This window comes from Mus caroli, unplaced genomic scaffold, assembly GCF_978045245.1.
Source record: "Mus caroli unplaced genomic scaffold, Mus_caroli_1 scaffold_2, whole genome shotgun sequence".
Lineage (NCBI taxonomy): Eukaryota > Metazoa > Chordata > Mammalia > Rodentia > Muridae > Mus > Mus caroli.
Window position 1 is genome coordinate 26,272,230 of NW_028227257.1, and position 25,218 is coordinate 26,297,447.

The window sequence follows — 25,218 nt, forward strand, 5'->3', positions numbered from 1 at the left end:
CAACCTAGTATGTTCATAGAGAGATGCAATCAGGGGCGATCCCTGAGGCAAAGTGCCCAGGGAGAGAGAAACAACAGGATGCCCCAGCCCAGATCACATCAGTGGGTCCCAGGAAACAGCCTCTTCCTACCTCATGACAAGAACAGTGACCAGGCTTGCTGTCCCCTGGGTTCCCCAGCACTGTCATCCCTCCTTTGCAGGAAGAACCCATAGCCCTGGATAAACAGCACTCTCGGGACTCTACAGCCATCACCCACTCCACCTACTCACTGCCAGCCTCTGCCTACTCCCAGGACCCCGTGTATGTCAACGGTGGCCTCAATTACAGCTACCGTGGCTATGGGTCCTTGAGCAGCAACCTGCAGCCCTCCGCTTCCCTCCAGACAGGAAATCACAGTAATGGTAAGTAGTGGTCAGGCCTGGTTTTTTTTTTTGTTGTTGTTGTTGTTTTGGGTTTTTTTGGTTTTTTGTTTTTTGTTTTTTGGTTTTTGTTTTGTTTTGTTTTTTTTTTTTGTTTTTTTTTTTTTTTGAGAGAGGGTTTCTCTGTGTAGCCCTGGCTGTCCTGGAACTCACTCTGTAGACCAGGCTGGCCTCGAACTCAGAAATCCACCTGCCTCTGCCTCCCGAGTGCTGGGATTAAAGGTGTGCGCCACCATGCCTGGCCAGGCCTGGTTTTTACCAGAGCAGTGTCTAGCTTGTTCTACATAAAAGCCCTTGGGAAGAGCGGGACAATGGCCCAGCTCCCCCATTAGTAGTCAGTCTTTAGATGAGGTCAGGAAAGCCTGGGCTCCATTTTCCATCTCCAATGGTAATTGCTTTTGCCAATCACTACAAATGTACCTCTCTGATTCCACTCCCTGAAAGTCCCCTGTGAGTTGGCAGCAGAGCCAGGATCTGGTCTAGCCTCAGCCCCTCTACCCATGGCGCCCCCATTTAAGTCGTCTGGGAGATGGTTAAACATTAGGTTGGTTCTTCTGCTCCATACCTAAACTGGGCAGCTTGACAAGGGCTTCCCAGGAATCTCTGCAGGTGCCACCCCAAGGGAGGGAGAACGAGGGGGAAGACCGGTTCCTCCTACACCTCTGGTGGCATGAGGTATTTTGTCTTACATGGGGGCAGATCAGCCATCAAGACCTTCTCTAGCAGGGGCAACAGGGAGAGAAGGGTCAGGGGGCTACTAGGCATACAAGGGCTGTGACTGTGTCTAGCCTCCATCATCCTGTTCTGCCCAACCCTGTGATGAAAATGTTTTCAGGGACAGGGCAGAGGCAGTGTGCCTCTGTGTTATTCAGGGGCCAAGGAGTGAAGGAAAGTGAAGACATCAAGCTGCTGTCTTAAGCGGGCAGGTAGAAGAAAAAGCACTTGCTGGCAGGCGAGCTCTGGGGTTAGGAGACCCCTTGACTGTTCCTGGGTAGCAAGGAAGAGGGCCGGTTCCTAGCCCTGGTAGAAAGGCCAGACCATCTCCACCCACCCCTTGCTTCATCTTGCATGCTTACTGTGCCCCACAACTGGGAAGGAAGTGCTGGTGTCTGGAAGGTTCCTGCCTGGGCTTAACCTCTCATCCCTTCTAATGCGTCTTAACCTAAAATAAGCGGCTGGCTGCCTAATCCCTAGAGCAGGCCAGCATGGTGCACACCAGGGGTAGAATGGCTGGTCCACAGCCACTCTCCTTACAGTCCCTTTGCTAGAGTTAGAGTATCTGACGTGGGTTTCAGGATCAGGAAGGTTAGAATGCTCTGGAACACTAGGACCAAGTGGCTATGGAGGAAGGTATGACCTGGTGCCCAGTCACGCCCGGGCAGCACATGATAAAACTTTACCTGGTACATGCAGCATGGCCTGTGTTAGGACCACAGTTGTGGTGGCTCCCTGGCCTCTCACAAGTGTATGAGTCCTGAAAGACATGACCAACAGCCAGAGCTGAGATCAGGAGGCAGCTGTCTGCTCCATGAATCCCATCTCTGAACATCCTGCTTCCTTAAAGATGGATAGGACTGAGATCTGGTCATTTTCCTCCTTGCTAGGAACAGCCTTTTTCCATGAGCACTCTTGCCTCCAGCAGCTGGGGAAAATAAGCAGTAGCTACTGGGTCACAGAGCCATCCCTCCTCCCCACTGTCCTGCCAGTCACAGCCTTTCAGGCTTGGACCCTACCACAGCTCTGCTAATGGCTCAACCTCCCCACTTTGTTCATGTTGTCACTGGAGATAGAAATGAGCTCAGATAAAATCAGACCCCGCCCCTCTAGCCTGGGGTGCTAGGCAGCTTGTGCCCATACTAGCCCACTAGGGGCCACTAGCAACCTGAGAATCCAGCTGTAACTGGAACCTGTACAGAAATGGTTCCAGATCAGATCGGGGACTGGAGGGCTGGGGAACTCTCTAAGCAGCAGTGAACAGCGAGCTGAGATTTGGGGATAGAGGGGGGAAAAGAAACCTGGGGCCACCTCTGACAGTGGCAGGTGGCCTCTGCTACCCGCAGGCATTGCCTAGATCAAAAGCAACCAGAGAAAGTCAAACCTATTTCATCCCCTCCGAGTCTTGCAATTGGGATATCCAGAAGCTGGCAGAAGCTGCCACCATGGAAGCCACTCACCTGCTGGGCTCTGTTTTGACATACACATCTTCTTCTTCCTCCCATATTTGATTGTAACAGACTTCACTGTCCTGTATCTTAATTCCAAGAGCATTATTATTCATTTTTGTGGTAGGGAGGGTACTTTACCCACTGAACTACACCCCTATCCCCAAGGAAACTTTTTAGCAAACTATCTACATTCTCTGGTCAGAGGGGAAAAATAACTGTGTTTACAAACTGTCCAGTCAGGGGCTAGAGAGATGGCTCAGCAGTTTTTGTTTTTTTTTTGTTTTTTTTGTTTTTTTTTTTGGTTTTTCGAGACAGGGTTTCTCTGTATAGCCCTGGCTGTCCTGGAACTCACTCTGTAGACCAGGCTGGCCTCGAACTCAGAAATCCACCTGCCTCTGCCTCCCGAGTGCTGGGATTAAAGGCGTGCGCCACCACGCCCGGCTGGCTCAGCAGTTTTAAGAGCACTGGATGCTCTTCCAGAAGACCTGGGTTTAATTCCTAGCATGTACATGGCAGCTCACAACTGTCTGTAACTCCAGTTCCAGGAGATCTGCCGCCCTCACATAGGCACACGTGCAGGCAAAACACCAATGCACATAAAAATTAAAATTAAAAAACAACAACAAACAGTACAACCACAGAGGCCAACTTTTCCCAATAAAGAGCTGTGCTGACTTTCTTTAGCAACAGTTGTTTCCACAACTTATCCTTAGATGTTACTTCTAGTGTAGATGTCTCCAAAGACAAGGTTTTGTCCATCTCTAATACAGCCGTATAAATGCAGCAACGAACAAGCCTGGCCATCAAAACCTACAGGGAAGTAGGCCCAGAACAACATATACTCCTGTAGATGGCTTTCAGGTTGAAGGATGCAGGTAGGGGACTCAGGAAGAAGGGGCTATAGCCAGGAAAGTGAACTATCTGCTGTGGCAAGGGGTCACCAAGGACATGGCCTCTCATTCCCTAGTCTCTTCGTTCCTTTTTTTTTTTTTTTTCCGAGACAGGGTTTCTCTGTATAGCCCTGGCCTCGAACTCAGAAATTCGCCTGCCTCTGCCTCCTGAGTGCTGGGATTAATACTTACAAGGCCTTTCAAGCTCTGCTCACGCCAGGCGTGGTGGCGCTCACCTTTAATCCCAGCACTCGGGAGGCAGAGGCAGAGGCAGGTGGATTTCTGAGTTCGAGGCCAGCCTGGTCTACAAAGTGAATTCCAGGACAGCCAGGGCTATACAGAGAAACCCTGTCTCGAAAAACAAAAAACAAAAACAATCAAGCTCTGCTCACTTCCATGTCTAGTGGGAGTTTATTTCCATGTCCAGTAGGCCAGCTGAGGTGCCTCTCCTGGTAGGCTCTGCAGCTAGTTCTCCAGAAGGCTGAACCGCCTGTCTGCTGGGCTGTCTGGGCTTCCCCAAGCTTTATGGAAGCTCCTGTCCCCAAGAAGTGGCTCCCTGCTTTGTTTTGGAATCAGAAGCTCGCTCGGAGAAGTTCTGAAATTGCCCATGAGGTGGCAGAGAAGGACTTGAGCATACACCTGCTCAACTCCAGTGCTGGCAGCCTACTCCATGGAGCTTCTAATGGGGCAAAGAGGTGGCTGTAGTCCCCTTCTCCCCAGGGATCGTAAGAGCTTGGGTTTGGTTGCTTTGTGTGTTTGTTTGTTCTGCCACAGTCAGCCAGTGGAGGACAGACAGCAGGCTATTCTGTCCTCTTCCGTGCCCTTCTGTCCCAGGAGCATCAGCCTCCTCACTTGGGACAGTGAAGCTCCTCAGAGGAAGAGGAGCTGAGGTGCTGAGGCAAAGCGAGCCTTGCCTCTCTTCCATCCACACGCACCTGTAAAACCCTCTAGGGGCAGGGTGTTCACGGCCTCCAAAACATGCCAACAGCGCTTTCTCACAGTGCCTGGAGCACAGTCGCTTCCTGGGTGTTATTCCTGTTCCAACCATGACTACCTCCTGGAGAGCGGCAGGGCTCAGGAGTTAATAGGAGACATTTCAGTGGCTCAAGCTGCCTCTTCCTCACCTGAAGCCAGAGCTGGGATGTATGTCTGATGGGCGGCATAGGTAGAGGCAGGAAGCTAGGTTGGAAGCCTGCTGTGCTGTGCTGTGCTATGCCTGATAACAAAGCCTGTGTTTTTGATGCATGCCTCCTTATTCCATTGTTCATTTGCCATGTGATTTTGGGTAGAAATCTCCACCTCTCTTTTGCCTGTCATATGGTTAACAATAAAGCTTAGTCTAGAACCCTTGTTATGTCAAAGCCCCATTCTAAATACTGGGAATATAGCCATTGGGGATGTAGACCAGGGCTTCCAATCTATGCCCAGATGCAGGCAGGGGCTTCACCTTCCAATAAACTTTAGACTCTAAATCATCTTTCCCTCTCTACAGGGCCCACAGACCTCAGCATGAAAGGTGGGGCCTCTACCCCCACTCCTCCCACGCCTACCCCTTCCAGCAACAGCACCAGCAGGACCATGCCCACAGCCCAGCTTAGCCCCACGGAGATCAGTGCTGTGCGGCAGCTCATCGCAGGCTATCGAGAGTCTGCAGCCTTCCTGCTGCGTTCTGCAGATGAACTGGAAAACCTCATTTTACAGCAGAACTGACCCTGCTGGCCCCCAGAGTGCACGACGCCAGGAGGCTGTCCCAGCCTGGACCCAGCTTCCTGCCTCACCAGTTGGTACACTGTTTTCTGAAAGAGGTGGGATCCAAAAGAGCTGTTTCTAGCTGCACTCCAAGCATCTGAGACTTTGGGCACAAGGACACTTTTCTTTTCTTTTCTTTTTTTTTTTTTTTAATTTCACCACATGGGTGCTCTGACCTGCTTGGAAAGAGGCCAGTGGGGCAGCTCTAAAAGGGTTGAGGCTCCTCTGAAAAGGCACAGGGGCTGCAGCTCTATTTAGAATCACCTTTGTGGACCATGATGTTAGAACCCCCCCAATAATTACCTTTCAAGTCTTAGGTGAGCAGAATTGCATATTTATTGAGAAGAGCAAAAGTGGACCCTTTCTCTCCCCTTAGTAATTTATTTTTCTGAAATGGATTCTTTTGTGTTTGTACAGATTGCCAGTCTGTGTCTGTCTAATCAGAAGGATGGATCCCTGTACCTAACATTCCATATCACTACACTGATGTGAGCTGGGGGCCAGCAGAGTTGGGGGCCAGCTCACTGTCCCGAGTGCCCAGCATACCCTTGGGAAGGCCACCACACTCCACCACTAGGCTGTCTTGTTGCAGATCCCAGTGCTGCCACAGGGACACTGCCAAACAGAGGGACCTCACCAACACTCACTACAAACAAAAGCAGCCACCCATCCCATCTGACAGAGTCCCAGTCACACGGTCACCTGTACTCTACCTCACACTCCAGCGTGGGCTTTTCCAGGACGTGCTCCAAGTGTGTTCTGAATGGCTGTCTCCCCAACTCCCACACAATGTAGCTATCTTCTGGGAGGTAAATGAGACCCAGTGTCCAGGAACCAGAGCCCAGAGGGGCTTGGCCCTTAAAACCAGCAGCTTGCCATAGCCTGGGCTCTTGGAGATGCTTGACAGGATAGAGTGTCTGGAGCTGGTCCAGGCCCCACACAGCCCCCAGGTAACCTGCTGAGGGGCCACTTCTCTTGGCCAGGCATCTGTGTGCCCAAGGGTGAATTATGGTTTCCACTCCTCACCTCACGATGGGAGTAGAGGGATCAGATCGTTGGTGGAAGTGCAGAACTACTTGCATTCTCCTAGGATCAAACTTTCTTCTGGAAAGGCTTGTCCTGTAAGAAACCTAGTCCCTGGAGTGTGACAAGGGACAAGAAAAAGCTGACCTGGTTTCCTTCCTCCCTGACAGGCACTTCCTCTTGCTCTGTGCAATACCTACCAGTGCTGCTAAAACCAGGGATTCACCCAGACCTCAGCAGGCCAGGGGGCCTCTCCCTCAACACTCCGTAGCCATGACAGCAGCACTCTGCTGCCTGCCCCTGCCCAGAGATGGCAGAAGCCCTGTTGCCTTTCTTCCCTCAGAGCTAGGAGGCCTCAAGGGAGCCAGGGCTGAGTGGACACTAAGCTAACCACAAAGAGCCACTCTTGGACCCAGAGCGAGTGCCCTTCCCAAACTGGTCTATGGCAGGGACTGCTTGTGGCAGCCTGACAGACTACCCTTCAAATGGGTAGGCAGGCAGTGCCAGTGCAGATACCCTACCTGTTCAGATTCAGGGCTGTAAGGCAGGGTTCCCCACCCTGCACACTTCCACACTGGGGTTAAATGTGGTCTTTCACATGGCCTACAATGCCTACCCAGCCACACCACCTCTGCCTTCATGTGCCCGCTCACCAGGCCTCTGGACTGGGCCAGGACACCTGAGCCCCTATGTACAGCACAAACTCCAGTGCCCAGGCCTCCCCACAGCTGGCCAAACATGTGCCCAGTTCCCCACCTGCTCAGTAGGACTCCTGGATGTTTGAATTTGTGTAAATATTTATTTTTGTGTGTGAATACTACAAAGTAATCAGTAGATCTTTTTGCAAAATGTTACCCCAGGCAATTTGTGAAAATGTTGAAAATTGGCAGAGACAATCGCCGCCCTAGAATTTCTGTTATCAATTGCTTACCGCATTGTGTCTGCTCCCAGAGGCAGTACCCAAGCTAGACACAAATGGCTTGCATTTTTGGAAGAAGATAGAAGAGACTAGGCAGGGGCTCCTCCCTCTATCCCCACAGGACACATCTGTAAGGACAAGCATAATCTATATCTAAGTGGTATTTTCTAACTGCAAGCAGTCTTGACCAGCCACTAGCAGCCTGCTCCTAGAGTACAGTGTGAACATAGGTTCCATGTGTTTTGCTTTCAAGAAAAATAAAACCAATGCCAGTGCTGATGGTTTCCAGAGGGGCTGCAAGACAGTAGATGCTGGCATGCTGACCTGGGCTTCTTCCCAGAGAAGTGGTCCCCAAAGCCTCAGAGCAGCCATACCAGGAGCAAGTTAGTGTGGACACAGGATTCCATTACCTAGTTCAGTCAGGGAACTTGTTCTGTTTTCCTTTTGTTTTAAAAGATGCAGTGTCAAGCCTCCCTTCCTGACTGTGGTCCGCCTTTTCCCAGGAGGAGCTTCCCAAAGCCTTGTCCTGCAGCCACTGCAGTGTGACGGAAGCCTCAGGCACACAGTAGTCACTGGTGATCTCAAGTCACAGTGAACATGCCAGTGCAGGATGCACCCCCCTGCCCCCCCGAGTCCTTGCGGGCAGATCCCTGCAGGTTATCAAGAGAAGTGGTGGATGATCATCTGTTAGACCAGGGATAGTATACAGGACCCATTTGAAAGCATTTTTTTTTTTCCTCTCACCACTCAACAAATGGACAGTTTATTCCCAAGGACGGTGTTGGGGAGAGGCAGGCAGGGCCAGGGGGGTCTTGGAGGACTTTGAACAGGTGGAACCCATCTGTCCCTCCCTATTTCTCAAGGGCCACAAATGACTCCACAGGTGGTTATAGGATTAACTACCAGTTCATTCTCAAAATGCTGCTTTGAACTCAGAGGGTTGATACTTTTAATTTGTAATTTTTTGTAAAACTTTTTACAAGATAGTAAAGTATTTCACCAGAATACCAGTTTCAATCCGTCCGTGGTCTGATTTTATATAATTTAGTGGTGCTTTAGAGACTTTGTTTTGTTGTTTCTGAGCGCAACAGCTCAATCCTCTCTTGCCTGTATCTACCTAAGACCAATGTGAACCTTTGTATTTTGCTCCTAATTTTGGACTCAGTGGAAGTGTACTGTTTACATGTACAGATGCCCCATCCCTGTGTTTTCTGCAAGACGCACGCTCGAGGAGGAAGATTGCACCTCACTAGCTCATCTGCTTAGCAAAGCCACAAAACAAAACCTCTCACTTTGTACCCGTTTCCACCTAAAAAACAAAAACCTTCACCACCTGGAACTCAGATTTGCCAACACATTCTGCCTGGTAGATGCCCCGTGCCTCTATCATGTGTTCCCTTAGGAATCAAGGCAGCACCTCCTGCCAGCTGGGTGGGGGATAGCACACAGTGGAGACATTAATGCAGGACTTTACTGCCCAGCTCTGGGAGGAAGTTCTTCTCTGGGCAGGAGGCAGTATGAAGGTCAAGAGGACTCATGGGCCTTCAGGAGCAAGCCAGGCAGGATTTAGGGTCAACACAAGAGGCCATCGATCTGCTGGCATGATTGAGACACACTTTGGAAGAGCGTGAGTTCCATGTAAGGTGAGACTGTGACTTTGAGTGCAGATGACACAGCACTTCAGGGGAGGGTCAGGGGCTCCAGACAGTAAGCATAAGGCACTTACCGCAAGCAGTGGATGGCACCAACTTTTAAAGGTGACTTTATTAATCAATGGTTTCACCGCTAAATTATATTTTTACAGATATGCACCTATGCAACTTAATGTGGCTCTTCTAAGCAGGTGAGGACCCTCCTCCTCAATGCTCTATAAAGTGTTTGTGTTCTGTATAGTGAGTTTCCCAGTAAATGTGGCTTACTACTTTAATTCTTAGGATGTGTCTTTCTACGTGATGCAGCTACTAAATTCTGTTTTGTTTGTGGAATGACTAGCACAGGCCGACGCCCTCTTTCCCTCACTTACCAGAAGACCAATGAGCTGTTAATGAGCGGTTATCTCCATGGTATTACTGCTAAATGCACTGATGTCATAAGTATGTGGAATCCTTTTCCTTTTGAGACTGTATATCATATACCAGACTGAATCTACTTAATAAACACTGAACAACAAACCTTACACTGAGCTTCGACTGTGTCACAGCAGCAGCGCTGCCACCCAGTCCTGGTCCTTCTGAATCTAGTTTAGAAACATCATCCTACGAATAGATTCACCTTTCCCTAGCCAATCACTGGTTCACAGACATCCTCGATAGGTTTTCTCAGACAAATAAGCCTACAATCTCATTTCTGGCACCTAGCCTGTTAGAAAGGGAGAAGATACTCGGCTAGGGTGCCCATCAGGTGCCCGGCACTGGTGACAGGTCTCCTGTGAAGCAATCAAGTTTCAGTCACCTCATAACCCTCTCGAGACTGTGCCACAGAGGTATACCAAGTGCCATGTCTCGCCTAAGTTCAGTCATCAACCAAGCAAGATTTAGTCTGCAGCTGTGTGACAATGAAACATGTGCTGTGCCCTGTCCTACTGGCTTGGTGCCTGGCCAACTGACCAAATCTAAGCTCCTTAGCAACTGCTAAGAGCTTGGAAAAAAAAAAAACTTCTAGTTCTAAACACTCAGTAACTGACATCCAAGTCTAGGCAAAGCTTGAGTTCTTACCTCGAAAGAAAACAAAGGCCACTTCCTCTAGTACAGATTTGCATACTTTTCACCCCTCTGATCATTTAGTCATTTAGGTTAAGCTTTTAGGAAACATTACAGGAAAATGGCTGGGAATAAGTTGATTATCATGAGTTTGGAAAAAAAAATGAATTCAAACAATATATATGCAGATACTTACAAATACCAGTTGTGTTCTTTTTTTGTTTTTGTTTTTAAAGACTGGGTCTCCTCAGAGCCCTGGCTGTCCTGGAACCTGTTATGACGATGAGGCTGGACTCTTAACTTAGAGAGATCTGGCTGCCTCTGCCTCCTGAGTGCTGGGATTCAAGCTGATGACCCACCATGCCTGGTTACATTAACAGTTGTTATAACCTCAAGCAAAAATTCTATAAAGCAGCCAACTGCTCATATTAGAGGCTGAGAATGAGCGGTCTGCAGCCCTCACTGTGCACCTGAGCGGAACATAAGGGGTTAGGCATGGCACCTCCACATACCTCTGAGAGGTAATAGGGGTCAAGGGCCAGCAAGTCCTCAGTAATGCCAATAAAGTTCCCATCCTGCCAAAACTTGCTGAGATTCTCCAAGGGACCACAAGCGCCCCACAACCTTCATAGAACAGGATAGTGTGAACACTTACCTCTTCAGTGAGGCTGCTACGGAACACTGGAATCCCAGGGAACCGGCTGGAGGACAGAATACTGGATACTCTTGCTTAAGGTGATGCTTTCAGACCATTGCTGTTAACAGTTGACACAAGACACCATCAACTGGGAAATGTCATCTTAAAGCACTGACAAGTTCACTCAACAGTAACTGGCAAACCTCCCCTTTATCCAATAGGGACAACACATCTCTTGTCCTTTTAAATCATTTGAAATGCCCTAGAGGCATAAGATGTGACTCACTACAGGGCTAGCTTAGCAAGTGCAAAGCCTTGGGTTGAATTCCCCAGCACCACACAAAAACAGATTCATACCTAGCACCTGCAAAGTAGCAGAGGCAGGATCAAACCTGGGATATATCAAACAGTGTTAAAAAAAAAAATTACCACTAGGCAAGGCTCGCCTTCAACCCCAGCCAGCATTCAGAAGACAGAGGAATCTAGAGCAGGCTAGTTAATGGCTAGCCTGATCTACATAATGAATTCCTGGTCATATAGAGGGTCTTTGTATGAGACCCTATCTTAAAAATAAAAAGCGGGCTGGGCAGTGGTGGCGCACGCCTTTAATCCCAGCACTTGGGAGGCAGAGGCAGGCGGATTTCTGAGTTAGAGGCCAGCCTTGTCTACAGAGTGAGTTCCAGGACAGCCAGGGCTACACAGAGAAACCCTGTCTCAAAACAAACAAGCCAATGCTCCTCGTCCCCCCACTCAAACAAACAAACAAAAAAACAACCAAAAACAAAACAAAACAAACAAAAAAAAAACCCAACCCTACCACCATACTGGGAGAGCCTAGTACCAAACATAAGCCAACAGTATCAACAATCTAAGCCAATCTTTGCGAAGGTCTACCATCTTCCTTCTAGGGACTACTGCATGAAGCACTTGGTTCTGTCAACAGCGGTGTGCATCCTGACAGCATGCAGCCGACGCACTTCTTAGGAGTGTCTTTAGAATGGCAAGACAGCACCCCAATAGTACTGTGCTACGAAATTTTGTGCCAGGCTTTCAAATTAATGTAATGGAGACAAGCTTAAGTACTGCCCAATTTGGGGTACAAGTAGCAATCTCTAGGTCACGAAGCCCCACCTTCTCTACAGCTTACAATAGCACCCTAACCTGAGGGAAACTGATATTGCCAATGTGTACACAGGCCCCACCCCTTTCAAACAAGGTCCTATTTCATCAAGAGTGTAATTGATGTCAAACTGACCTTGTGTATCCCATGTCCCTTCCTTATTGGTCTTCTAATCTTAGCACTGCACTCAGTAGCTAGAGTGGGGCTGAAAACCAAGTGTCATCTCACAGCCTGCCTGGCACCCCTACCTCAGCACAGCCCACAGGCCTGCATCCTGAGCTCCCTCTGGGACAAGGGTGACACAAGGCAGCAGCTACTCCCAAGTTAAAAGTTTTACGTCTATGGAGCTATTAATCCTGGCCTACCTGAAGTATTTCCTAAGTGGCAAGTGTACCAATCACTCCATGTCAATGCCACTAGCACCCATTTGGACAAGACAGTGGCAGGCAGTGCCCAAGCAAAGAGTGGCACAAGATATGGCCTGTACTCTAGCCACTGCCTCATTCTGACTTAGAAACAATTCAAATGGCAAGATGCTGTCCCCTGCCAAGGCTCTAAGCTTATAAAGACATGACGACAGTTTGATGTGGCAACATAAGAGGAAATGAGAGACATTTTCCCCAGCAGGAGCCTGTATCATCCAACAAATGCCCAGCAGCATTTGTTGCCCTTCAGAACTTGCTCAAGTGCCCATAAGGTGTCTCCCACCAGGCTATGCCTAGGTTCACTTCCATCACGTCCGTTCTGCTTGGTTATTTTCAAATGCAATTGTAAAACCCTGTACTTAAGCACTCCTGAAGTAGTTGTCCCTGAAGCACTAGGCATCCACTCAGGCTTGTTCAAACAGTAGTGACCCTGTATCTGCCTCACACCATGAACAAGGCCAGAACTAGTCATTGCCAGGAGGTCGCGAGTGGTGTAGATGAGTTAGTTCCTGGCAGGAGGAACTTTGACCATTATAGTTCCCATCACTCCCATTAGCTTTCTGGCTCTACTACACCCATTGGTAATATCCACCAAAATCAAGAGTCCAAAGACCAGTGGAGCTGCCAATTCACTGCACACAGGAACTGGGAAGAGGTCAAATACAAAGGGTGTCTACTTGATGGAACCATCTGGCTCTGCACTTAACCCCACCTCCCCACACCCACAGGCAGCCACAGATGACAGGGAGTCAAGTGCAGGTTGTACAGGTTTATTTTTCCAATACCAATGAGACATACAAGAGCAGCGCTTTTCTGAGCAGCCCCATGGACCAGACACTGTCAAGTTTCTCTTTTGAGACCTCAGAGGTCTCAGAAGAGGACTGGACATGCTTGGCTCCTGCTCCTGGTCTTTGGTAAAGAGACTTCTGAGCACACAACATGGACTTGGCCAATACTGAATTCACTACCGGCTCCTCACTCATACCTGATGGGTTCCCTATACCCCTCCCCACCAAAAAGACAGCAACCTCAGATGAAATGGTGGGAGAGGCAGCTTACAAAGAAAATGAGACTTGCTCAAGGCACACAAATTTTTATACTTCATACAGAAACAGTCACACAAGACAGACCTAAATTAAACAAGGACTCCCAACTTTCAAGTAAAGATACAGAGACAGGGCAGGAACTGGGAAGAGGTCAAATACAAAGGGTGTCTACTTGATGGAACCATGTTAGGAGAGGCAGGCAGCAGGCATGGCTTTGTTCCCCTGAAACCTACTGTGAAAAGTAAGTTGAAAGGAGCCTAGCGATCCCCAATATTGCTTTGACAGGTGATGCCCCTGGAGCCAGATCCAGAAGCCTGTCTGGGGCCGTCCAAGGAACTCACCCATGAGTCCAGAGCACTTAACACTGGTGAGGACCATTTGTCACATATGGCAGCAGCGCAGCCACTCAGGGCTGGGAGAAAAGAGATACAAGGAACAAGACACGTTTGCTCAATGGTGTGTGAGCAGCTATCTGTGGCGCGCAGACTGTAGTAGAATCCCTGGTGACAGGTGACTAGGCACAGGGCCAAGCATAGGTCACAAGTCAGTAACTTCCTTCTCACATAGGCAGCACAGCACTCAGTGGTTTTGACAATTGGTGCACATAAGTAAACGACACCATTTTAATCAAGGGTGCTGAAGACGTAAAATAAGGAAGAGACGTTCATGTTCTCTGTACAATACATCCATTTACAGAATTGGCCAGTACTGTGTACAACATATAAATACAGGAGAAAACGTTAGAGGTGCATAGAGCATACTTACAGAAGCGAAAAAGTTCACTTTATACATCCAAGAATAGAGTTAAAATATAAAAATAAGAAACAGACTGCTTGGAAATGTAAAATGACTTTCACATACACAGGTGCATGGGTGCCCACTCCCACAGAATCAAATATGACGGGTGGGTGGCAAGCAGGAGTCACCTGCAAACATCTGTACAGTTGACTCTCAAGGTCTACAGATAGCATTTCCATAAGCAGACAGCCCTATTTCCAGACCCCATTGTCCAAGAAGGGCTATTCAAGCTTCCAAGAAAATCTGTGGATCCATGGGTTACAGATTAAAGTTCCAAACTGGGTGAAGCACCAGAACCAAAGGTCAACTTGGCTCCATCAACTGGCAAATGACAGAAATATGATATCAAGGTCAGCAGGGGTTTGATCCCCTGGTGGGCAAAGACAGAATTTACTTTAACCCTGTGTGGCTTCTGCAACCATCAACTCCCAAGCTAAGTAGCAGAAGATGGCAGGGAGGGGCAGTGGAAGACTGACATTCCTGCTCAGTTCAGGCAGGTGAGTTCCATCCATGGAGAACCCAACCTTCCGGCTTCAATTTCAAGTTCATTTAGGTGTCAGACAGGTTGTCCTGCCACACTATACTGCCTGACTACAAGAGGGTTTAGGCTGGATGGTCTTGGGCAACCATAGTGCCCCCATCTCCCTGAAAACCCTTCCAGCAAGGCTAGAAGGGTGTCAAGTGACAGAGGGCTTCAGCACTATAAATCTCATGGGGAGGCAAGATTTATCTTGTCTAGAGAGAGAGTTCATTATATCAGTGATATTTTGTATACAGATTTAAGATCAACCATTATTAAAATACACACACTAAATGTACAATGTTTCCAATGGCCATAATTTATTATCTCACCACAAGGCACAATACACAGAGCTTTGAAGGTCCAATGCAGTCATCATGGCAGAATGCTCCGCAGCCTTGGCACATGATCATGGCTTTCAGGCTGCATGCACATTGGAGAGAGATGCTTTCTACTGCACTGCTGTCAGTGAACATTTGTAAGGACAGTGATGCAGTGTGGCCTGTACCAAAGCTGGCTTTGTGGCTCAGCTGCACCACACCACCAGCAAGGCCTTTGGGAAAGGTAGCAGAGCTGGAGGAGTAATTAAAGCTGGTGGGACTGAGCTGAAGTTTAGACAACTTCCCATACAAAGCCTGCTTGATGTTGAGTTGGGAAGGGATGGAAGAAGGCTCCAGGGGTTGACTGAACCCTTTCCCTGGCTCTCTGGGTAACTTCCAGAAAGGCAGATCCACAACAAAAGGCATCCCTTGCAAGTGACCCACTAGTTCCAGAGAACTGTACCCTGCAGCTTTTCTGTTCTCTGCATCTGCCTTAATAGGATCCCTCAAAAATGTCTGCTCTGTCTTGATGCTGCCAGCAGAGACAGGTGGTGGTTTGGGCATCCTGTTTTCCCTTGTAGTTTGCACACCACCAGACACAGAGTTTTTGCTTGGTTCTATCTTCCTACTGGGAAACACTGGAGGGACCTCAGCAGGTAGTGGTGTCTGCTCTTCAGACCTGGGGCACTGAAGGGTGGCAACTGTATTCCCGGGACCAAATAGTTTCTTCTCATGACCACCAGCATTGTTCTGATCACTCAGGGTCCCATCTGTCTGCTCAGATCCAAAGGAGAGGCTCACATTTGTAGAGGAGAAACATGGCACTTTGGAGGTAGTGTGATCTCCTAGACATTGGCCTGGGGCCGCACCTGGATCACTGCCTTGAGACAGGGAATGGCCTTCTTTCTGCTCTTCACAAAGGAAGGAAGAGAGATGCTCTTTGGAATCTATTTCTTCCAGGTTGCCAGAGGAAGGTGTCAGTTCTGTCACTGGATGCTGTGAGTCTAAACTTGGAACCATCTTCGAAATCTTCTGGGACATTGCAGGAGCCTTGGAGGCCATTGCCCTGACAAGACCAGCACTTGCTCCATAGCTCTGGGCCAGAATAGACTCTTTCAATGTTTGTGCAGAACCAGGGTTGCTTCTGGCAGCTAGACGATTGTCTTCCCCTGTACCTTGTAGAGTGCCTCTATCCTGGCTCTGTTCTCTAAGTGGCAGCTGTGATGACTCTAGTCGGCTGCTTCTGTGACCTGGAGGAAGAACCTTCTCCAAGGGCAAATTACCATGCAGCAGGTGCATCACAAGTGGGTTGGTAACCTCCACTGAAGAGCCAGGCCTCAGTGGGCACACAGACCTGGGCTGGCACTCAGAACTGGACAGCAACAGAGAGTCTGGGATCTTGTGTGGGACTGAACATACTCTAGACACCCAGCTCTGAGAAGCAGCCACCCCTCCTGTCCTTGTAAGCACACTTAGGTCATTGTTCACCTTGGACAGTGAGGCAGATGGGTCCCAGTCTTGATTTTCATCCCCACCTAATGACCCCTTTACCACTGTGACTTCACTTGCATCAACCTCACTGCTGTCCTCAGAGAGATGGCCTTCGGAGTCAGAGGCTGTATCTGTGGATTCACTGTGAGGACTTGGTGCTTCAGAGATGCCATTCATTTCCAGTCTTTCAAGGTCCACCTGCTCACTGTCACTTCCAGTGCTGCCCACAGCTCCTGGAGGAGGTGTCCAATGTGAAATGCAGCTCTCAGGTTGGGGCACGCTTTCTGTGGCTGCAATGAGGGAAACAGCTCTCTCCCACTCTTTTTCATCCTGGGGCTCCGGACATGGTATGTTTTCTCTGGATTCTGGATCAGATGTTTTTATTACCTCATAATTTGACAGAATGGGCACCCAGGAGGTAGAACTGCCAGATGCAAAAGCCTCCGTCAAAGTTTCTTGTCTACTACTTTCCCTTATGAGTAGGCCTGCAGCACCAAACCCTAATCCATCATCAGCAGGCCTATCCTGTAGGTAGTTAGCTAATGACAATTCAGATATAAAAGTAGGTGTCATACTTACAGGCTCCTTCATATTATCAAAGGCCTGGTCACTTCCTCCTTCTAATAGATCTCCCAATGGAAACTGTCCAGAACTACTCTCTGAGGGAATGGTGGGTGCTTGATCTTCTCTACTAGACTCACACTCAGTTCTATCATCTAGAAGCAATTTAGGCTGCTCTGCTAACATCTCGGCCACTGGAGTTTGGGAGGACAGAGGGGGCAAAGCCTGACACGGCTGGTCTCCAGTGGGAGCAATAGGGGGTTGAGAGGCATCTTCCAGCCCACTTGTAAGCACGCCTGGGACCCTCTTCAACAGGCAGCTCTCTTCCTTTCTGAGAGAAGCTGAGTCCTCTCTTCTGGCTCTGGGCTTGGCAGCTTCAGCTGGAGTGTGCTCTCCATTCAGAGGACAAGGCGGCAGTAGTTGTGTTCGCTGTAGATCTGACGCACTCTCTCCAGGGGTGCTTGGGGCTCCCCTGGGCTCAGAGTGGCCACAGGCCTCACTACCATCACCACTGCTGCTGTCTCTGCCACCTCCCTCATCGATGGCCCCACTGCCACCTCCACCCGGGCCACCCCCCCCTCCGATGGCAGTGGTGGCCGTCTCTCGATTGCAGTGGTAACCTCTCGCCCCTCGGGCCTGCAAAGCACGGGCTTTAATGTCTGCGAGGGTCCTGGCACCAGTCCAACCCCGGCAGGAGGACTCCGTGATGGGGACGATCCGGGGGCATATCTGGTAAGTGGGCCGACCTTTAGCCACCCAGGGTGGTTTGATACGTGAAAGTTGAATCTGCAAGAAAAGCATAAATAAAAACTTTAACAGGTGACTTGACTTAGGAGCTACAAAGTAAAACTGAAATATAAGTCATCTTAGAGGTAATGACCTAGAAAACTCATTTTCCTAACAATTAATTTGAATCAAGAGCCATTTTATGCTGCAAGAAAGTCTCACCACTTTTTTAGATTCTGGTTTTAGACTCATTCATTGTTTATTTATATGCACACATGCCACAAGAACAACTTATGGGAGTCAGTTTTCTCTGTTCATCAAGTGAGTCCCATTAGATTTGGCAGCAAGCTCCTGTATCCACTGAAACAAGGTTTTCATTATTAACCCAAGCTGGCTTTGAACTGATGGCAATCCTCCTCTAGCCTTAGGCCCCCAAGTGTTGGGATTATATAGATAGGCCACCAAAGCCACCTACCTACCATCTACCTACCTTCCTTCCTTTTATGTATATGAGATTTATTTACTTTATGTATATGAGTATACTGTAGTTGAACAGATGGTTGTGAGCCATCATGTGGTTGCTGGGAATCAACTCAGAACCTCTGCTTGCTCCAGCCCAGAGATTTACTACACTGTAGTAAGTACATTGTAGGTAACTTTACACACCAGAAGAGGACATGAGATCTCATTACGGGTGGTTGTGAGCCACCATGTGGTTGCTGGGATTTGAACTCAGGACCTTCATAAGAGCAGTCGGTGCTCTTAACCACTGATCCATCTCTCTAGTCCCCAAACCCACCTTTCAAACTTAATTTCTAATTGGATCTGTGGGTCGTGAAACAAACAATGTAACAGTTAACAAAAAAGTAAAACTCCAGGATTTTGATCTTGAGATAATTTTAACAACAACAACAACAAAAAAAGTGATTTGTCCGCTGGGTGGTGGTAGTGCACACCTTTAGTACCAGTGCTCAGGCATGCAGATCTGGAGTTCAAGGACAGCCTGGTCTACAGAGTGAGTTCTAGGAGAGCCAGGGATACACAGGAAAACCTGTCTCAGACAAAACAAATCAACAAAACAAAAAGAGGAGGAAAAGGAGGAGTGTATTTTTCTATGTCAGCCAAGAAAAGCTTTCTTGCAGAAAGTTTTGTACCCCATGTAATTCATGCCAGGGCCAAAGAGCCTCTGCCTTTCCCATGCTCCTACCCAAAAGTTCCTTAGAAAGAAATCTGACACCTGAGACAGTAAGTACCAAGTCTCTTACCCGGATGGGCGGGACTTTGGGCTCCTCTTTAGTGGGCTGTGGCTTTTCGGTGTGAACACTTTCAATTGTGTTACGAAAGGACTGACGATCTTCAAGCCGGGGTTTCTTTTCGGGAAAGGATGCAGAGGCTTCCTGCTCAAAGGATTTTCTCTTCTGATCCTTTGTCTCTTGATCCACAGTGTCCTGAGGTAAGGTAGGGATTCTGTCTGGAGATGCAGAGGCACATGCCAAGTTGTCCCTTTCTGCTTGGATCTGGGAAGCCACAGGTTCACTGGGACACTTGGGACCCTCCTGTCCAGATGTTGCAGAGGACACATCTGGCCCAGGGGGACTGTTCACCCCTGCTAAGTCGGTTTTAGCCTCTTTAGAGAGCGAGACTTCTGGTGCAGCATTTGCATCTTTAGCAACCCCTGCTTGTTCTGGCTCCTGTTTTTTGTATATATTCCTTCTGGATCTGGTTCGGAGATCTGGCCGAGAACGTTTCTTAAAATGTCCGTCCCGTTGACGGGTGTTGGGCCCACGCTGCGGCCGCACGGACTCTCCAGAGACACATAAACTGCTCTTGACTTTGGCCTCCTCTTGGACCTCTTTCTGCTGCAGTGATTCTTCTTTGGTCAAACCCAATCTGCAAATCAAACTCACATCATCAACTACAGGCCAGAGAGCATGTGACTCATTTCTGTGAACAATATACACCCAGATAACTTAGCCAGATGAAACAAATCTGCATAGTGTATAGCACTAAGCACAGAAAACCACAATAGCTTCACTGTCAAGCTGCAGTCAGTTCCATGCTTTTATGTGCATACTACATCTGTCCCTTGGTATACTGGACATCCTGTAGATGTCTAAATCCCTTAGACAAAACAGCTTGTTTGTAACATAACCTGTCTATATGCTCCTGGATACTTTATAATAGTCTAAGTCTAACCCAGCGTTGGGTAGCTGAGTCCCTTATGTCTCTGCAGACCTAGTCTCACCAAGTATGACATCCAGCAGTTGTTAGTCTGTGCACACTGAGCCATGGTTTCCTCCTTAAACAATCCTCAGTTAGTTTGTTCAATCTACAGAACCACAGATATGAATGGCCACTATGAATGGCAGATATCTGGATGCCAACTGCCTTTGTCCTCACAAAAAGCCCAGACCAGAACTCATAGTACTGAATGTCTTACTTCTGTCCGTAGTAATCTTCGAAGAACTTTTCCTTCCATTGTTCCACCTTCTTCTCCTTTTCCATTTCCTGTCTTAGCCTGACTTGCATCTCATGAGTGAATTCACCTAAAGAGAAAAATGCATTATTATTCCATTTAATAAATTCTGGATACCTGCCCTACACACATTTAAGTCTTCTGGTTCCATAACAAACATTTAACTGTTTTGTGTGTGCACATACATGCATGTGTACCTGCCACCTATGTGCCCATGCATGCATGTGGAGGGCCAAAGTTGGTCTGTTTTACAGAATTTTTTTTTATTTATCTGTCTGTAAGTGTATGTCATGTCGGCACGTACAGATAGATCCCTGCTGAGACTAGGAGAGGGTAGAAAACCCCATTGAGCTAGAACATTCAACATGGTGCACAAATTAAACACGTCTTCTGGAAGAACAGGGTGTACTCTTACCCACTGAGCCATCTCTACATCTCTACCCAAAGGTACATATTTTGTTTGAAACAAGATCTTTCCCTGGTCTGGGACTCACTACTTAGCCTAGGCTATCTGGGCAGTGAATCCCAGTAACCTGCCTATTGCCACCTACACAGTGCTGGACTTACTACTGCTGCTGAGGTACAACAGGCCACCACAAGGGGTGTGTGTGTGTGTGTGTGTGTGTGGTGTGCGTGTGTGCATGCTTGCAAGTATGTGTGTGAGGGTCCTAGGATCAAAGTCAGATCTTCATGCTTACACGGTAAGCACCTTACCAATGGGACCATCTCCAGCTCCTACCAGGCAATTTTAAAAAGAACATGACTCCTACCTCTATCAGTGGACTTCTTAGCGCATTCTCCTAACTCAGGACAGAACTAATGCCTCTACTATAACAGAGATTTACTCCTCTATAATCAATCAAAAGCAAGCAACACATTGATCAAGACAATGAAAAAAACCAAAAGACCATTCTAGCATACCTGAAAGTTTATCTTTGAGGCTGGCCATTTGGTGGCATCTGGGAACCTAGATTTAAACTACTTTCCCGACCCTAAGTGACGAGCGGCTCACTGTGCTGCTCTGGATGAATAATTAGATCATTCATGCTAAAGACATCTGCTTTCTTTTTAGGAACTAATGCCTTATATATTAATTACCTCTTTTTTTTTTTATTAAGATTTATTTACTATTATATCTAAGTACACTGTAGCTGTCTTCAGATGCACCAGAAGAGGGCTTCAGATCTCATTATGGATGGTTGTGAGTCACCAGGTGGTTGCTGGGATTTAAACTCAGGACCTTCAGAGGAGCAGTCAGTGCTCTTAAACACTGAGTCATCTCTCCAGCCCATATTAATACCTCTTGATAAAGAAGCTGGTGAAAACTAAACACCAGGTTTCCTTTTAGAACTAGCAATGGCGTCCAACAGAATCAGCTCCCAATAAAACCCTGGGTACCAGGGCTCAGTGGTTAAGAGTTTGGTTCTGAGAATCCATGTTAGGTAGCTAACAACTACCTACCTGTAAGGGGAGCTAACACCTATGGCCTCTGGAGGCACCTGAACTCATATGCACATATCCAAAGACACACATACTCATAATTAAAGAGCAAAACAAAACAAAATCCTGTGTGCTAAAGTCCACCAAACTTCTCTGGTAGACATTTTTAAAAAGGATTTATTTATTATATATACAATGTTCTGCCCGCATATATACCTACAGGCCAGAAGAGGGCACTAGATTACATTATAGATAGTTATAAGCCACCATGCAGTTGAACTCAGGACCTCTGGAAGAGCAGCCAGTGCTCTTAACTTCTGAGCCTTTTTTCCAGTCCCCCCGGTAGACATTTTCACACCATTACAATTTATTTCTGAAATATTAATTTATGTCCTACTTGAATCCACAGAAACCTGTGCCTGGCTGTCCCTGTATCTTACCTGTGTGCCTTTCCCCTATTTTATGTTGTTTTGCTGTAATAAACCCCAACTTGGTACATAAACTGCCAATATTAACTAACAGAACTCAAGGGTAGTCTTGGATCTCTCCACACATTCACCATGAAGCTACTTTAGAAAATTAAATCCAGACCTTAGCATTTCCTCTACGTTCCTCTGACAGAGCGTGGTGGAAGTGACTAAGTTGCTGTGGGTGCTGTTTTCACACATGCGCACACAAGGCATTACTGACAGGCACAGGCAGGTACAGTTTAGTGATAAAAGAAGATGTGGAATGGGCATCTCTAATAGGTTGTGTTTTCAGAGCAATGTGTCCTACTACTAACCACCATGTGTTTGTGCTACGAGCAAAGCCTACCTTACATTAACATCCTTTGAGCAAAAAGAAGTGGACCAAAAAAGTACTTGGATTTTACACTTGACCTTAGCAAAGGCCTGAAGTAGTAAGAGCTTAAGTTTTTTTTTCCTTGATGTATATGGGTGTCTGAGGCATGTAAGTCCATGCACCATGTACATGCCTGGTGCCCTAGAGACCACAAGAGGACATTCATCTCCTAGAATGAGAGTGACATGACAATTCTGAGTTTCTACATCGGTGCCAAGAATCGATCCTGGGTCTGCTGGAAAAGCAGGTAATGTTCGTAACATAATCACACACAACAGGCATCTCAAGACATTTGTGATGAAGTCTACTCACCATCAGCAAGGCGTTCTCGCCAGCTCTGAGCTGCATGGGTGAAAAACTCATTATTGAGTGCACTGCCGCTGAGGCGCAGCAGGCCATCTGTCCCCACCTAGGAGGGCAAAGGATAAGATAAACACAATAAGGTGACTTGAGAGACCAGGAGCCCGCCTAGGCAGAGACCAAGAGGAGCTGTGCACAGGCACCTGTCTGTCCACTTCAGGCAGGAGGAGGAGGAGTTGCTGCTGGAAGTGTAGTGGCAGGGCATGGAAGGTCCGAGAGTTTATCAGAGCACGGAGGTTGGTGTTAACAAGAATGGACCCAGGCGTCTCAAAATCTACCTCTTCCCCTCTGTTGCGCTTCATTTGCCCTGCGGTTTTTGGAAGCAAGAAGTAAGGATTTTCAGTTTCAAGGGAAAAGGCCCTAAGAGAACCCCATTCAGCCCTGCAGGGAGCCCCTCACACGCAGGAAAGTACACGCCTCCTCCTCACCTGTGGCTGGCTTCCGGAAGCCTCTCAAGAGGGGCACAGGGTCCCGAGTGACCTCGGCCTGGCCTCGGATGGCGCTGCTGCCCAAGGCCAGAGAACCGCTGCTGCTGCTCGATGGACTGCCACTCTCGCCATCTGCATGGCGGCCTGAGAATCCTGAGGGCACAGCATTTCATTGTCAAAAGCATCATCGGCTGTCCCCATGGCTCTCCCTGACATGCTGCTATCAACAGAGGGATGCTTCTGGCTCCCAGCCCTGAGTTGGCAGGAACCATTACATCACGGTCTGGCTTAAAATATCACTAAAGAATGCCAAACCACACCTTTTACAAAGCACTGGCAGAGTCATCCATCATCACATGTTCACGGCCAACCCTGGAGTCAAGAAGAGGGTTCATGGCAGAACCCAACACAAAGCCCTAATCCGATACAATACAATACACTGCCTTCCTGGGGTATCAAGGCTTTTCTTGGACTCAATAACTCTACTGGTCTTACACTGCTAAATCAAAAGCTGATGACAGAGCAGATCCCAGGACCCTAGTAGAAAGTACCACAACCACTGAGACTATACATACCTGACGCAGGTTCCACGTGGGCCCCGTTTACCTTCAGAGGAGTCAAGACAACACGAGGTAGCATAACCCCAGTCCTTTTCTTCTGTTTGTTTGCCTGTATTCCCAGAAGGAATTTAAAAGAAGAAAAGAGTTATCTGCAGAGCACTACAAGCACTCCTTTAGCTCTGCCCCATTCACTCGTGTCAGGGGCTAGTGATGTGGCTCAGTGTCTAAAGGTACTTTCTGCAGAAACCTGATGACTTTTTTCCAATCCCAAAATCCAATAGGGGAAGAAGAGAACTGACTCTCCAAAGCTGTCCTCTGATCTCCATAACTGTTCAAATGAACACACATATATACATACACAAAATTTAAAAGTTCATGTAGGGTCTGGAAAGATGGTTCAGTACTTAAGAACACTGCGCCTACCCTTCCAAAGGACACTTCTCTGCACTCACATGGCGGCTCACAACCATCTGTAACTCTAGTTCTAAGAGATTTGATTCCTTTTCAGGTCCTACTCCAGACTGACTGACTATCCATCTATTTCACACATACATGTAAGCAAAACATTCATACACATAAAGAAAAAAAAATGTTTAAAAAACAGTTCATACCGGGCGGTGGTGGGGTACGCCTTTAATCCCAGCACTCGGGAGGCAGAGGCAGGCAGATTTCTGAGTTCGAGGCCAGCCTGGTCTACAGAGTGAGTTCCAGGACAGCCAGGGCTATACAGAGAAAACCTGTCTCAAAAAACTAAAAACAGTTCACATGCACACAGACTCCCAGGCAATGCTAGTATAGGTATGGGCCAATGTCAAGACACTAAGTATTTCCCATAGCTTGGGGAGGGCGGGGGGTAGGGGGGGAGGAGATTCACACACTGCTGTCCCCATCCTAGAGATAAGGAACTTGTCACAGATGGAGGTGACAGGGGGCTGAGAATATAGCTTAGTGGTAGTGTTTGCCTAGCCTGCAAAGTCCTGGATTCAGTCCCTAGCACTGTAAAAGAGATAACAATGAATTTTACTCTCTCCATTCTTCAAACACATCTCCTGACTATCTGCTGAAGATGAACAAACCCTGTCACATGTCTGCTTTCATCCACATAACTCTTCTATCCTGTCACCAGTAAGCCTCATTACCTGTGAGGAAGCCCTGTGGCTGTCCCTGGGATTGGAGAGGGGTCGGCTCTGAGACTCTGTAGAGCAGGATGCATTGGAAGATGTTTCATCCAAAGATACTACAAGACAAGAGAGCCAAAGCTTAGTCCCTTGGAACTGCCTAGTCTCTTCCTGGCTCTTGCTCTAGCACTTACCATCATTTTCACCACTCACAGTGCTGGCTTCATTAGACCCACAGCTTTCCACATCAGCGGAGTCCTCTGGCTCGTCTCCATCCACTGTAGCTGCATTTCTAGACCACTGCACAGCATCTTTCTGTGACAGAAAGTTAAGACTCAAGTGACCAAAACCTTTCAAATCCAACAAGCACAAGTAGACATTCCTAAACACATGGTTTTTCGTTTTTTGCTTGTTTCTTTGGGTTTTGAAAAGCTAAGAGGATGCTCATATTCATTTCCTTGGATTTTTCTCAGCATTTGCCATC

General features: G+C 47.8%; 2 protein-coding genes across 9 annotated transcripts in view; one reads left to right on the top strand and one right to left on the bottom strand.

Moving 5' to 3' along the window:
* Positions 1 to 8,171, top strand: part of Nol4l (nucleolar protein 4 like) — a 121,082-nt gene extending 112,911 nt beyond the window's left edge. For all 7 annotated transcript variants that reach the window (XM_029474306.2, XM_029474307.2, XM_021151042.3 and 4 more), the window contains 2 exons: positions 201 to 402; positions 4,968 to 8,171. In XM_029474306.2, coding sequence (XP_029330166.1) covers positions 201 to 402; positions 4,968 to 5,185 — 420 coding nt within the window. In that variant the 3' untranslated portion in view covers positions 5,186 to 8,171. The remainder of the gene's footprint in view (positions 1 to 200; positions 403 to 4,967) is intronic.
* Positions 8,172 to 12,801: 4,630 nt separating this feature from the next.
* Asxl1 (ASXL transcriptional regulator 1) overlaps positions 12,802 to 25,218 on the bottom strand; it is a 61,381-nt gene continuing 48,964 nt past the window's right edge. For both annotated transcript variants that reach the window (XM_021150019.3, XM_085833193.1), the window contains 9 exons: positions 24,929 to 25,049; positions 24,756 to 24,853; positions 23,632 to 23,725; positions 23,057 to 23,209; positions 22,772 to 22,935; positions 22,581 to 22,677; positions 19,950 to 20,055; positions 18,775 to 19,399; positions 12,802 to 17,569 (listed from right to left, as the gene is read on the bottom strand). In XM_021150019.3, the coding sequence (XP_021005678.1) occupies positions 14,735 to 17,569; positions 18,775 to 19,399; positions 19,950 to 20,055; positions 22,581 to 22,677; positions 22,772 to 22,935; positions 23,057 to 23,209; positions 23,632 to 23,725; positions 24,756 to 24,853; positions 24,929 to 25,049 (4,293 nt within the window). In that variant the 3' untranslated portion in view covers positions 12,802 to 14,734. The remainder of the gene's footprint in view (positions 17,570 to 18,774; positions 19,400 to 19,949; positions 20,056 to 22,580; positions 22,678 to 22,771; positions 22,936 to 23,056; positions 23,210 to 23,631; positions 23,726 to 24,755; positions 24,854 to 24,928; positions 25,050 to 25,218) is intronic.